The sequence below is a fragment of the Antennarius striatus genome, chromosome 6 (genome assembly GCF_040054535.1).
Source record: "Antennarius striatus isolate MH-2024 chromosome 6, ASM4005453v1, whole genome shotgun sequence".
Lineage (NCBI taxonomy): Eukaryota > Metazoa > Chordata > Actinopteri > Lophiiformes > Antennariidae > Antennarius > Antennarius striatus.
In genome coordinates, this window is record NC_090781.1 from 26,007,228 (window position 1) to 26,022,258 (window position 15,031).

A 15,031-nucleotide genomic window follows, 5' to 3' on the forward strand; every position below is an offset into this window, starting at 1 on the left:
CATGATATATGCTGATAATTGCATCAGTTAATAGCACTATTTATGTTAGCTTACATTATAATATTATTTATAATAGTGCAGTACATTCACGCATCAACGATCGTGATTTTTAGTAGTCAGTCACGTGACACCGTACTCTCATTTTATTGGCTGACAGCATCCTGAAGTGAACTATGTTCTGTGAGTCTCGGACTTCCGTGAGACATAAAAGTGTTTTAAACAGTCTGTCAGAGGGTTTTACTGTAAACCTGTCAGGTGCATTGTGGGTAGCCCGCGGCAGAAAGATGCTATTATCATAACTATATACACACACACATATACAGTACGTCCTCGTCAGTATAGTTGACTGTATCTCCCCTGAAGACGGGGGTTCGACTCCCCGACGGGGAGTTTCTAACTTTTAGGAACTTGAACTGGGGACCGGAAGATCCGTGTCGGAGTGGGAGCTGACCCCTGATCCCTGCCGAGGTGCCCTTGAGCATTGAAGGCACTGTCTCCTAATAAGATGTTCATTGGGGGAGAACCATGAAGGAGCTGCTCTACCCCCCCACCCACCAGCATGTCCACAGGCACCCTGTCACCCTGTGTGTGTGTGTGTGTGTGTGTGTGTGTGTGTGTGTGTGTGTGTGCTAGGGGGCTGTACCCACTCCTTCTCCTCCTTTCTGCTTTTCCCTTCAGGGGTCTCCACAGACCTTCATTCCTCTCCTTTCCAGGACAAACCTCCACCTCTCTAGCTTCTCCTCCACCTGTTCCCTGCTCTCACTACAGATCACAATGTCATCTCCAAACATCATAGTCCATGGAGATTCCTGTCTAACCTCGTCTGTCAGCCTGTCCATCACCATAGCAACAAGAAGGGGCTCAGAGCTGATCCCTGATGCAGTCCCACCTCCACCTTGAACTCCTCTGTCACACCTACACACACCTCACCACTGTCTTACAGTCCTCAGACATGTCCTGCACCGCTCTAACATACTTCTCTGCCACTCCAGACTTCCTCATACAATACCACAGTTCCTCTCTGGACACCCTGTCATCAGCTTTCTCCAGATCTACAAAAACACAATGCAGCTCCCTCTGGCCTTCTCTGTACTTCTCTATCAACATCCTCAGAGCAAATACTGCATCTGTAGTACTCTGTTTTGGCATGAAACCATACTGCTGCTTGGGCCTGTACTCATTATTTACAGTATATGTATCCAACTGATAACCGGTGTGTGTAGAGTGGATAATTACCCTAAGAGGATAATTAAGGCAAATTAAAATATTTTTTAAAATAATATATTTATAAAAATATAATATTAAATATTAATGATATATAAATAATAATAATAATAATAATAATGTGAATAATAATAATAATAATGTGAATAATAATATAAAGATTAAAATATGTTTAAAAAAATACATATAAAAGATAAAAAGACAAAGGAAAGAACTTGAACTGGTCTATCTTAAACCCGTGTCGGTAATCCGGTGAGATCTCTAACCGGTAACGGTGCCCCCCCCCCCGCGGTCCCCGGTCAGCTCCACTTCCTGTTCCACCTGTTCAGCAGGTCGCGCGCCCCACCTGCGCGGCTCCGCGGTGGCGGAACTGAGTCACGGTGAACTATGACCGGACGTCACCCGCGGGCCTGACGTCAGTCGGTGGTCGGTGTCGTCATGAGAGCGCGCGCCCAGGACAACATGAGGGTCTCCGTTCTGGACGCGGTCCGGTTCCTGCTGCTGCTCCAGGCCGTCGGTGAGTCACCGGACGCGGCGCGTCGGACCGACCGGGCGGGGCGGCGGACACCTGGACGCACCTGCCGGGGGGTCGGTTCCGGTGTCGGAACGAGACTCAGATCGGATCTAATCCCGGTATCTGAACCGGACACGTCATGTCGCACCGGGGTCGGTTTGGTGGATTCGGTAAACACGGTGGAACGGGAGGCACGGCCCGGACACACCGCCGCCACGACGCCCCCGTCTGTCCGGGACCAGGTTCAGAGTCCACAAACGGTTCTCAAAGTTTCCGTTAAACGGATCCGAGGTACCGGGACCCCCCGGACCGACCGGGAGGGGAGGGGGTGGGGTGACCGGACGGAGACACCGGAGACGGCCCGGACCTGGCACGTAAACACACCTGCGCTCCCGCGGATCGTGAACGCGCCGACAGAAACAACACAAGTCTGGAGCAGGGTGTCGCTAATCGATACAGATTTGATCGGAAATTAAAGGAACTTGATATATAAAGATTTGATCAGAAATCAGGGCAACTTAAAGATAATCAATAAAGATTCGATTGGAAATCAGACGTACTTGTTGATAATTAATAAAAATTTGATCACAAACCAAAGGAATTTGTTAATAATCAATAATGATTCGATCTCAAATCAGATGAACATGTTGATAATCAATAAAGGTTCAATCGGAAATCAGAGGAACTTGATAACCAATTAAGATTTGATTGGCAATCAAAAAACTTATTGATAAATCGATATGTATTTGATCGGAAATAAGGAATTTGTTGATAAATAAAGATTTGATCAGAAATTAAAGGGATTTATTTATAATCAATAAAAAAAATTAAATTGCTGTTCATGTTCACAAGTGAGGCGAGAACCAATCAGGGATCACTTGACTGCCGATTGGACGACAGGTTTATGATGTCACAGGTGCAACACTCAATCATGACGATGGTTTGAAGAGTCATCAGCTGACGTCTCATCGTCCGTCCTGATTGGACGTCAGCGCCGACAATTTACTTCCTGTTCATTTGGACCGAATGAAACTTTAATTCTTCCTCCTCCTCCTCCTCCTCCTCTTTAGCCCCGCCCCCTGCCTCCTGCATCACCGTCACCTGTCCGGCGGAGCTCCACGCCTCCAGCGGGGACGACGTGCTTCTGTCCTGCAGCTTCAAGTCCAGCGAGACGCCGACCAGCAAGATGATGGTGGACTGGTCCTACCGGCCCCAGAGCGGGGGGGCCCCACAGACGGTGAGTGGGCCCCACCTGTCCACAGGTGAGGGCTAGCTGCTGAGTTAACCCCCACCTGTCCACAGGTGAGGGCGAGCGGCTGAGCTAAGGCTGCTGCAGGAACGTAAAGGCTCACCGCCAGCGGTGCAGCGGTGGACTCGACCACCAGGGGGCGCCAACGACAACAAATACAACCAGCCGGGCAGCTGGTTCATCAGGCTCCGACGCGGTTACCCCGGCAACAAGTCAGTTAGGGAGGAGCTAAAACGCTGCTTTTTAAATAATTAAAAACAATAGACAATAAGTAATATATAATAATTATAAAAGTATTAATGATAATACTTATAAACAACAATAATAATAGAAATTATAATAGCAATAAATAATTATAACAACAATGACGACAACAATAATAAAAAATAATACCGTAATATAATAGTAAAAGTATTAACAATAACAATAATAATATTTAGAAGAATAATAATAGTTTTAATAATAATAATATTAATAATTATAACAATAACAATAATAATAGTTATAGTAATAATAGTAATAATTATAGTAATAGTATAAATAATAGTTCAGAGTTGTCCTCAACCCCCCTGTCGGTCTCTGGTTCCGGCTCAGAAGCTGCATTAAGGTCCGGCCCCGCCCTCATGGTCGGGGCAGGAAGTGGTGGCGGTCGGCCGCTGCCCCCCTCTTCCTCTGTGGTGGCGTTGTGGTGGTGTTAGCATTCAGACGGGTCCATCTGCCCCACTCAGTCCTCTAACCCCCCCCTCCCGGGTCCACCGATCCACTAAAGCTCTGCCGCAGGACGCAGCAGCTCCATCAGGAGCCGGAGGCCCCGCCCACTGCGGTCGGGGGTAATTGCATTTGGAGCGTGGGAATCCGTCGTGGGGGGGTGGCGACCTTATTTGGACTCATTTCCTCTAGGAGCACTCAGTGTTAAGTGGGGCTAATGCTATGTGGCTAATGTGGCTAGCTTGGGTGGATCATTAAGGTGGTGTGTGTCTGTGTGAGGGGGGGCACACACACACACAGACACACACCAGTTTCTCCTCCTGCCTGACGACCCGTCACATGACCCCCAGCCGAGTCCAGGAGCTCTGGGCCCCACTGGTGGTCATGTGTGGGGGGGTCCAGTGGGGGGGTCTGGTTCTGACCCATATAAAGGAGATGAAGGTGTGGTCAGTGTGACCCGAGGGGGAGGGGCTTCTTGTCACGACCCGTCAGAAAACTTCACTTCAAAGAGAAGGGGTGGAGCTTCTGTCTGAGATGATGATGTCATCAATCCCATAGTTTGAACCCAAAACAGTTTAACAGTTTAGAACCAAACCAGAACTGAGCAGAACGGTTAACTGGTGGGTTAAAAGGTTAGTTAACGGGTTAGTTAACAGGTTAGTTAATTGGTTAGTTAACAGGTTAGTTAATTGGTTAGTTAACAGGTTAGTTAATTGGTTAGTTAACAGGTTAGTTAACAGGTTAGTCAACAGTTAACAGGTTAGTTAATTGGTTAGTTTACAGGTTAGTTAACAGTTAACAGGTTAGATAACAGGTTAGTTAACAGTTAACAGGTTAGTTAATTGGTTAGTTTACAGGTTAGTTAACAGTTAACAGGTTAGTTAACAGGTTAGTTAACCGATTAACAGGTTAGTTCACAGGTTAGTTAACAGTTAATAGGTTAGTGGACAGGCTGGTTAACCGGTGATGGTGGAACTGGGCGGGTCCGTTCTGCTGGAGGTTGTGTTCTGACTCGCCGGTGGATACAGGAAGTGTTCTGAGGTGTGGTGTCGGGTTTCAGACCCCCCCTCACTAACCGAGTTAGTTTAATGTGGTTTCAAACCTCTTGGGGTCACATGACGTCTGCAGCTTCCACACTCACAGCTGCACCGAGCTAACGGTGCTAGCCTCCATTCTGTGGGAATGAATGCTAACACCGTTAGCTTCAAAGCTACAGGGAAAAGTTCATCATCTGCAGGGAACCGGTGGGTGGAGCTGCACTTTAGGATCAGCCAATCAGAACCAATGCAACCGTTTGTCTCGTGTCTCTCATCTGATCTTCTTGTCCTGACGGTGACTTCCTGTCTGACGGTGACTTCCTGTCTGACGGTGACTTCCTGTCTGATGTTGACTTCCTGTCTGACGGTGACTTCCTGTCTGATGGTGACTTCCTGTCTGATGTTGACTTCCTGTCTGATGTTGACTTCCTGTCTAACGGTGACTTCCTGTCTGATGTTGACTTCCTGTCTGATGGTGACTTCCTGACTGATGTTGACTTCCTGTCTGATGTTGACTTCCTGTCTAACGGTGACTTCCTGTGTGACGGTGACTTCCTGTCTGACGGTGACTTCCTGTCTGATGTTGACTTCCTGTCTGATGTTGACTTCCTGTCTAACGGTGACTTCCTGTCTGATGTTGACTTCCTGTCTGACGGTGACTTCCTGACTGATGTTGACTTCCTGTCTGATGTTGACTTCCTGTGTGACGGTGACTTCCTGTGTGACGGTGACTTCCTGTCTGACGGTGACTTCCTGTCTGATGTTGACTTCCTGTCTGATGGTGACTTCCTGTCTGATGTTGACTTCCTGTTTGATGTTGACTTCCTGTCTGATGTTGACTTCCTGTCTGACGGTGACTTCCTGTCTGATGTTGACTTCCTGTCTGATGTTGACTTCCTGTGTGATGTTGACTTCCTGTGTGATGTTGACTTCCTGTCTGATGTTGACTTCCTGTGTGATGTTGACTTCCTGTCTGATGTTGACTTCCTGTCTGATGTTGACTTCCTGTCTGATGTTGACTTCCTGTCTGACGGTGACTTCCTGTCTGATGTTGACTTCCTGTCTAACGGTGACTTCCTGTCTGATGTTGACTTCCTGTCTGATGGTGACTTCCTGACTGATGTTGACTTCCTGTCTGATGTTGACTTCCTGTCTAACGGTGACTTCCTGTGTGACGGTGACTTCCTGTCTGACGGTGACTTCCTGTCTGATGTTGACTTCCTGTCTGACGGTGACTTCCTGTCTGACGGTGACTTCCTGTCTGATGTTGACTTCCTGTCTGATGTTGACTTCCTGTCTGACGTTGACTTCCTGTCTGACGGTGACTTCCTGTCTGATGTTGACTTCCTGTCTGATGTTGACTTCCTGTCTGATGTTGACTTCCTGTCTGACGGTGACTTCCTGTCTGATGTTGACTTCCTGTCTGATGTTGACTTCCTGTCTGATGTTGACTTCCTGTCTGATGTTGACTTCCTGTGTGATGTTGACTTCCTGTCTGATGTTGACTTCCTGTCTGATGGTGACTTCCTGTCTGATGTTGACTTCCTGTCTGATGTTGACTACCTGTCTGATGGTGACTTCCTGTCTGATGTTGACTTCCTGTCTGATGTTGACTTCCTGTCTGACGGTGACTTCCTGTCTGATGTTGACTTCCTGTCTGATGTTGACTTCCTGTATGATGTTGACTTCCTGTCTGATGTTGACTTCCTGTGTGATGTTGACTTCCTGTCTGATGTTGACTTCCTGTCTGATGTTGACTTCCTGTATGATGTTGACTTCCTGTCTGATGGTGACTTCCTGTCTGATGTTGACTTCCTGTCTGATGTTGACTTCCTGTCTAACGGTGACTTCCTGTCTGATGTTGACTTCCTGTCTGATGGTGACTTCCTGACTGATGTTGACTTCCTGTCTGATGTTGACTTCCTGTCTAACGGTGACTTCCTGTCTGACGTTGACTTCCTGTCTGACGGTGACTTCCTGTCTGATGTTGACTTCCTGTCTGATGTTGACTTCCTGTCTAACGGTGACTTCCTGTCTGATGTTGACTTCCTGTCTGACGGTGACTTCCTGACTGATGTTGACTTCCTGTCTGATGTTGACTTCCTGTGTGACGGTGACTTCCTGTGTGACGGTGACTTCCTGTCTGACGGTGACTTCCTGTCTGATGTTGACTTCCTGTCTGATGGTGACTTCCTGTCTGATGTTGACTTCCTGTTTGATGTTGACTTCCTGTCTGATGTTTACTTCCTGTCTGACGGTGACTTCCTGTCTGATGTTGACTTCCTGTCTGATGTTGACTTCCTGTGTGATGTTGACTTCCTGTGTGATGTTGACTTCCTGTCTGATGTTGACTTCCTGTGTGATGTTGACTTCCTGTCTGATGTTGACTTCCTGTCTGATGTTGACTTCCTGTCTGATGTTGACTTCCTGTCTGATGTTGACTTCCTGTCTAACGGTGACTTCCTGTCTGATGTTGACTTCCTGTCTGACGGTGACTTCCTGACTGATGTTGACTTCCTGTCTGATGTTGACTTCCTGTGTGACGGTGACTTCCTGTGTGACGGTGACTTCCTGTCTGATGTTGACTTCCTGTCTGATGTTGACTTCCTGTCTGATGGTGACTTCCTGTCTGATGTTGACTTCCTGTTTGATGTTGACTTCCTGTCTGATGTTGACTTCCTGTCTGATGGTGACTTCCTGTCTGATGTTGACTTCCTGTCTGATGTTGACTTCCTGTGTGATGTTGACTTCCTGTGTGATGTTGACTTCCTGTCTGATGTTGACTTCCTGTGTGATGTTGACTTCCTGTCTGATGTTGACTTCCTGTCTGATGTTGACTTCCTGTCTGATGTTGACTTCCTGTCTGACGGTGACTTCCTGTCTGATGTTGACTTCCTGTCTAACGGTGACTTCCTGTCTGATGTTGACTTCCTGTCTGATGGTGACTTCCTGACTGATGTTGACTTCCTGTCTGATGTTGACTTCCTGTCTAACGGTGACTTCCTGTCTAACGGTGACTTCCTGTCTGACGGTGACTTCCTGTCTGATGTTGACTTCCTGTCTGACGGTGACTTCCTGTCTGACGGTGACTTCCTGTCTGATGTTGACTTCCTGTCTGATGTTGACTTCCTGTCTGACGTTGACTTCCTGTCTGACGGTGACTTCCTGTCTGATGTTGACTTCCTGTCTGATGTTGACTTCCTGTCTGATGTTGACTTCCTGTCTGACGGTGACTTCCTGTCTGATGTTGACTTCCTGTCTGATGTTGACTTCCTGTCTGATGTTGACTTCCTGTCTGATGTTGACTTCCTGTGTGATGTTGACTTCCTGTCTGATGTTGACTTCCTGTCTGATGGTGACTTCCTGTCTGATGTTGACTTCCTGTCTGATGTTGACTTCCTGTCTGATGGTGACTTCCTGTCTGATGTTGACTTCCTGTCTGATGTTGACTTCCTGTCTGACGGTGACTTCCTGTCTGATGTTGACTTCCTGTCTGATGTTGACTTCCTGTATGATGTTGACTTCCTGTCTGATGTTGACTTCCTGTGTGATGTTGACTTCCTGTCTGATGTTGACTTCCTGTCTGATGTTGACTTCCTGTATGATGTTGACTTCCTGTCTGATGTTGACTTCCTGTGTGATGTTGACTTCCTGTCTGATGTTGACTTCCTGTATGATGTTGACTTCCTGTCTGATGTTGACTTCCTGTATGATGTTGACTTCCTGTCTGACGGTGACTTCCTGTCTGATGTTGACTTCCTGTCTGATGTTGACTTCCTGTCTGATGTTGACTTCCTGTCTGATGTTGACTTCCTGTCGTCCCTCCAGTTCTTCCACTTCTCCTCCCAGGTGTTCCTCCCTCATGACGGTCCGTTCCGGGGGCGGATCCGGTGGCGTGGTGTCCCGGCTCGAGGCGACGCCTCCATCGCTCTGGTCAACGCCACGCTGAAGGACAACGGGACCTTCACGTGTTCTGTCAGGAACCCCCCCGACGTCCACGGGTCTCCCACGTCCCAGACGGTGCTCACCGTCACGCCCAGGGGTAGGCGGAGCCACAGCGCCCGTCACATGACTGTTGTTTGTTTGTTTGTTTGTGTTGACGGCGTTGACTCCGCCCACAGCGGCCAGCATCCGGTTCTCAGACGTGGCCGTCCTCCTCGCATTCGTGCTCCTCCCCTCCGCCGCCATCACGCTCTTCCTGATTGGACGGATGCTGTGTCCCAAGAAGAAGAAGCTCAGCCAATCCAGAGCCTACAGGTCGCCCATCGAGGTCACCGAGGGGTGAGTCCAGCTGACGGCCCCCCAGGGTCAGAACACACTAGGACCACAACCCCCAGGACCAGAACCCACAGTGGACCAGGTTCCTCTGGTCCCTCTGGACCGGGTCCCTCTGGGGTTCTGGTTCTTCTGGTTCCTTACAGGAAAGTTTCCTTATGTCTTCTGTGCAGGGAGGAGTTTGACGCCCCCCCACCAGGAAAAGGGAGGTCCACCTGCTGCGAGCTCTACCTGACGGTGAGGAGGAGTTAGATTTACCATCCTTCCTTCCTTCCTTCCTTCCTCCCTCCCTCCCTCCCTCCCTCCCTCCCTCCCTCCCCCCCCTCCTCCCTCCCTCCCTCCCTCCCTTCCTCCCTCCCTCCCTCCTTCATGACCTCATGACCTCATGACCTCCTCTCTTCTGCTCCAGGACTCTGAGGATGATGACGATTACTACGACCTGAAGAAGAGGCCTCCTGGTGATGAAGACTACGCTGAGTCTCGGTTCTAGGGACCCCTGCTGGTCGGGAGGAGCAACGCAAACCAAGTGGAATCAATCCTGGATTTTTCTGCTGCCACAGTGACGTTTTAGTGGCGAGTTTGTAAATGTCCTGACGTTGTGATTGGATGAATGTTTTTTGTATATATTTCCATTCGAATGATTTTTTGGTTCCCATCTTTCATGAAGGAGATTTATTTTGTCTAATTTATTCCTCATGTGATGAAAGTTTTCACATTGATGTCAGATTTATTTCATATATTCATGAATAAATTCCCGCTGTAGAAACAATTTGTCCTTATGAGTCATCGTTCTTCCTCTGGAATGTTTCTGGAATAATCCCTTAAACCGGTTTGAATAATTCACATGATGTCGGAACAATTAGCATTCATGCTTCATCTGGAGCACCGTGGCAACCACTTCCTGACCACAGACAGAACACAAAGTTTGGAGTTTGAAGAGAAAAGAAGAAAACCTGACAAAGCAAGAATGAAAAAGAATGAAGAAAAATAAAGATAGAATAAAAGAACAGTGGATTACGAAGAAAAATTCAAAGAAGAAATGGATAAATGGGCAAGAAAAAAATTAAGAAATAAAGGGTAGACAGACTAATAGAGCAAAAAAATGTAGGGAAAATCAAAGTAGGAAATGAGAGGAAAAATATGAAAACTATAAAAAAATTAAAAAATTAATAAATCCAAAAAGTGAAAGAATGAAAGAAAAATACAAAAAAACAGAAAAAAATGAATTCCGACAAAAAAAAAAGTAAACGGAAGAAAAACAATACAAGAACTAATGTTTTTAGACCTGTTCATTTCAAAAATACGTTTTATTTGGTTGTTCTGTCCAAAAAAAGAATTATTTTTTTTGGACCAAGCGACCAAAAAATGATTTTTGTTTTGACCCATTTTCCAGGGGTAAAAAAAACCCAAACTTTTTTGGTCGCTTGGTCCAAAAAATTTTTTTTTGACCTTTTGGTATATAAAACAAATATTTTTTTTGACCTGTAGGGCCAGACAAGAAAAACTTTTTTGACCAGTTAGTTTACAAAAACTTTCTTTGGTTGCTCGGTCCAAAAAAGTTTGTTTTGACCCGTTGGTCTAAAACATTTCTTTTGTTTCCCATTGGTCTAAACACAAAAAGGTTTTTTTGTATTTTTGGACCAATGGATTTTTTGACCAACCAACAAATTGTTTTTGTTTTGGGTCAAGCCTCCAAATAAATATTTTTTTGTGGACACAACGACCCCCCCCCCCCAATTTTTTTGTTAAATTGACAGGTCTAAAAAGAAAGACCAACAGATTTTTTTTTGTTTAGACCAATGAGACAAAAATGTTGTCCAAATGTATTTTGGACAGAGCAAGCAAAAAAAATATTTTTAAACTTTCATTTTCAATCTACAGGTCTAAAAAATTTTTTTCAAGACCAACGGGTCAAAAAAATCTGGTTTTAGACGGATGGATCTAAATAGAAAAAACTGTTTTAGACCTATTGGTTTAAAAAAAAAAGTTTTTGGTCACTCTGTCCACCAAAAACTTTTTTTTTGGTCGTTCATTCCCAAAAAAAAAAGTTTTTTGGCCAGTCAAAAAAAAACCTTTTTTAGATCCGTCGATCCAAAAAGAAATTTTTTTGACCCACTGGTCTAAAAAGATTTTTTTTTTTATACCTTTTGGTTTTTGGTCGTTCTGTCCAAAAAAAATTGTTTTGGACAGAGCGACCAAAGAAATTGTTTTTTTAAGACCCATTGTCCAACCTTTCCTTGTTTTTATAATGTGTCTCCCTTCTTATTTATGGAATTATATCATTATGAATTATAATGATAATTCATAATGATATAATTTTATGATATAATTTTTTGTACTTGAAGGGGTCTTAAACCTAATTAAAACAATAATTGATTATTTATTATTTATTATCGTTATTCATTTATTTATTTATTTGTTTGTTTATTCCCCACCTCTATTCTTTCCTAACCTTCATCCCCCCTCTAACCTTAACCCTCTGATCCCCAAACCTTTTCTTCTTGCCCCTCACCCCAACCCCCCTGAGTTATATCAATCCATTTCTCATTTCAGTATAACCCCCTATGGTATAGAAGAAAGATCCAGGACTGTCAACCCAAAGGTTGAGGGTTCAAACCCCAACAGGACAGTATTTCTTTCAAACATGTTTTTACCATCGTCCTCATGTTTGTATTTCCCCAGAGACACCACCAAGAAGCTATAGCTCAAAGCTTAAACACAAGCATCACAGTCTGGGGAGCCGGGGTCAAACCCCACTCAGTACACCCCCCCCCTCTACAATCTTCCCAGAACATGATAAAAGTTTCTGGAGTGTTTTTATTATGGACCAGATTATTTTATTCAGCTCTGTTCTGCTCCCTTTTCTTTTTACAAAGGTGCTTCTTAAAATTTTAATTTCAATACCCATTTATCCCATTTTCACCAGGTTGTCCTCATCCACCCCCACCCCAATTTTAATTGATTTTAATTGATTTCAGTTATTTTAAACTCTTGGTTTTATTAATGGTATTTTAAGGTGACCCCAGTCACCAGTCACTTCATTGTTCCTTTCAAGGATCTACGTTTTTTACCTCACCTAACCCCTAAACCCCAAAACCCCAACCCTAACCTAACCCTAACCCTAACCCTAACCCTAACCCTAACCCCAACTCCAAACACTAAACTTAACGCTAACCCTAACCCGAACCCCAAATCCCTAACCCCCTAACCCTAACCTTTCCCTAACCTCTAACCCTAAACCCTAACCTAAACCCTCCTCATTTTTAACCCCCAGTCCAAACTCAAAAATCCCTGATCCTAAAACCTAACCTCTAACCCTAACACCCAACCTTAATGCTAACCCTAACCCCGAACTTCTAACCCTTAACCCTAACCCTAACCCTAACCCTTCACCCTAACCTTAACTCTAAACCTAACCCTAACGCCTAACCCTAACCTTAACGTTAACCCTAACCCCCTAACCATAACTCTAACCCTAAACTTAATGCTAACCCTAACCCTAACCCTAACCTTAACCCTAACCTAACCCTAACCCAATTGTAACACCCTAACCCAAAACCTAATCCTAAACCCTTACCCCTAACCCTAAACCTCACCCTAACCTCTAACCCTGGACACTAACTCTAAATAATTATTTTGACCCACCGGTCAACAAAAAATTTTCTTTTGCCCACCCGTCAATAAAAAAAAATTTTTTGGACCCGCCAGTCAACGAAAAAAATTATTTTGACCCGCTGGTTCAAAAAAAAATTTTTTTTGACCCACTGGTTGACAAAAAAATTTTTGACCCACCAGTTCACAAAAAAAATAGTTTGACCCGCTGGTAAAGAAAATATTTTTGTTGACCTACCGGTCGACAAAAAATTTTTTGACCCGCCAGTCAACAAAAAAACAATATTTTGACCCGCCGGTCGACATAAAGAAATTTTTTTTCCCACGCATCAACAAAAAATATTTTGACCCGCCGGTTAAGAAAATATTTGTTTTTACCCGCGGTTCAACAAAAATTATTATGACCTTCCGGTCAACAAAAAATTTTTTCTTTTGACCAGCTGGTCAACAAAAAATTATTTTGATCGCTGTTCAACAAAAAACATATTCTTTTGACCAGCCGGTCAACAAAAAATTATTTTGATCGCTGGTCAACCAAAAAATATTTCGACCCGCCAGTTTACAAAATATTTTTTTTGACCCGTCACTCAACAAAAAATATTTTGACCCGCCGGTCAACAAAATTTTTTTTGACCTGCCGGTCAACAAAAAAAATATTTTGACCCGCCGGTCAACAAAACATCTTTTTGACCCGCCGGTCAACAAAACAATTTTTTTGACCCGCCTTTCAACAGAAATTTTGACCCGCCGGTCAACAAAAAAATATTTTGACCCGCCGGTCAACAAAAATTTTTTTTGACCCGCCGGTCAACAAAAAATTTTTTGTGACCTGCCGGTCAACAAAAAATATTTTGACCCGCCGGTCAACAAAAATTTTTTTTGACCCGCCGGTCAACAAAAAATTTTTTGTGACCTGCCGGTCAACAAAAAATTTTTTTGACCCGCTGGTCAACAAAAAATTTTTTTGATCCGCCGGTCAACAAAAATTTTTTTTGACCCGCCGGTCAACAAAAAAAAAATTTGACCCGCCGGTCAACAAAAAAATATTTTGACCCGCCGGTCAACAATTTTTTTTGACCCGCCGGTCAACAAAAAAAAATTTTTGACCCGCCGGTCAACAAAAAATTTTTTTGATCCGCCGGTCAACAAAAAATTTTTTTGACCCGCCGGTCAACAAAAAACTTTTTTGACCCGCCGGTCAACAAAAAATTTTTTTTGACCCAACAGTCAACCAAATTTTTTTTGGACCTGCCAGTCAACAAAAAAATTTTTTGACCCGCCGGTCAACAAAAATTTTGACCCGCCGGACAACAATTTTTTTTTTTTAAACCGGCCGGTCAACAAAAAGTTTTTTTCAACCCCCTGGTCTAGGAAAAAAAAAGTATTGAATCGTCGTTGCACAAAATTTTTTTTTGACCCGCCGGTCAACAAAAACAATTTTTGATCCGCCGGTCAACAAAAAAAAAATTTGACCCGCCGGTCAACAAAAAATTTGTTTGACCCGCCGGTCAACAAAAAATATTTTGACCCGCCGGTCAAGAAAAATTTTGACCCGCCGGTCAACAATTATTTTTTTTTCAACTGGCCGGTCAACAAAAAGTTTTTTTCAACCCCCTGGTCCAGGAAAAAAAAAAGTATTGAATCGTCGTTACACAAATTTTTTTTTGACCCGCCAGTCAACAAAAAAATGTTTTGACCCGCCGGTCAACAAAAAAAATATTTTGACCCGCCGGTCAACAAACGTTTTTTTGACCCGCCGGTCAACAAAAAAAATATTTTGACCCGCCAATAAACAAAAACATTTTTTTGACCCGCCGGTCAACAAAACTTTTGACCCGCCGGTCAACAATTTTTTTTTTTAAGTCGGCGGGTCAACAAAAAGTTTTTTTCAACCCCCTGGTCTAGGAAAAAAAAAAGTATTGAATCGTCGTTGCACAAAATTTTTTTTTGACCCGCCGGTCAACAAAAACAATTTTTGATCCGCCGGTCAACAAAAAAAAAATTTGACCCGCCGGTCAACAAAAAAATATCTTGACCCGCCGGTCAACAAAAAATTTTTTGTGACCTGCCGGTCAACAAATTTTGACCCGCCGGTCAACAATTTTTTTTTTTTCAGATGGCTGGTCAACAAAAAGTTTTTGTCAACCCCCTGGTCTAGGAAAAAAAAAAGTATTGAATCGTCGTTGCACAAATTTTTTTTGACCCGCCGGTCAACAAAAAATTTGTGTGACCCGCCGGTCAACAAAAAAATTTTTTTGACCCGCCGGTCGACAAAAAATTTTCTTTTGCCCACCTGTCAATAAAAAAATTTTTTTTGGACCCGCCAGTCAACGAAAAAAATTATTTTGACCCGCTGGTTCAAAAAAATTTTTTTTTGACCCACTGGTTGACAAAAAAAATTTTGACCCACCA

General features: G+C 44.1%; 1 protein-coding gene across 1 annotated transcript; it reads left to right on the forward strand.

The window, feature by feature from the left end:
* The first annotated feature begins 1,538 nt into the window (after window positions 1-1,538).
* On the forward strand, window positions 1,539-9,770 carry mpzl3 (myelin protein zero-like 3). The gene is made up of 6 exons (XM_068318308.1): window positions 1,539-1,741; window positions 2,809-2,975; window positions 8,561-8,774; window positions 8,854-9,013; window positions 9,181-9,244; window positions 9,417-9,770. The coding sequence occupies exons 1-6, from the start codon at window positions 1,663-1,665 to the stop codon at window positions 9,495-9,497; spliced, it is 765 nt and encodes a 254-aa protein (XP_068174409.1). The 5' UTR covers window positions 1,539-1,662; the 3' UTR covers window positions 9,498-9,770.
* Window positions 9,771-15,031: the final 5,261 nt, after the last annotated feature.

Excerpts from the sequence above, each read along its gene's own strand:
- mpzl3 (XM_068318308.1), top strand. The coding sequence starts at position 1,663 with ATGAGAGCGCGCGCCCAGGACAACATGAGGGTCTCCGTTCTGGACGCG. Across the intron at positions 8,775-8,853 it reads GCTCACCGTCACGCCCAGGG|CGGCCAGCATCCGGTTCTCA; the intron begins GTAGGCGGAGCC and ends CTCCGCCCACAG. Across the intron at positions 9,014-9,180 it reads CCCATCGAGGTCACCGAGGG|GGAGGAGTTTGACGCCCCCC; the intron begins GTGAGTCCAGCT and ends TCTTCTGTGCAG.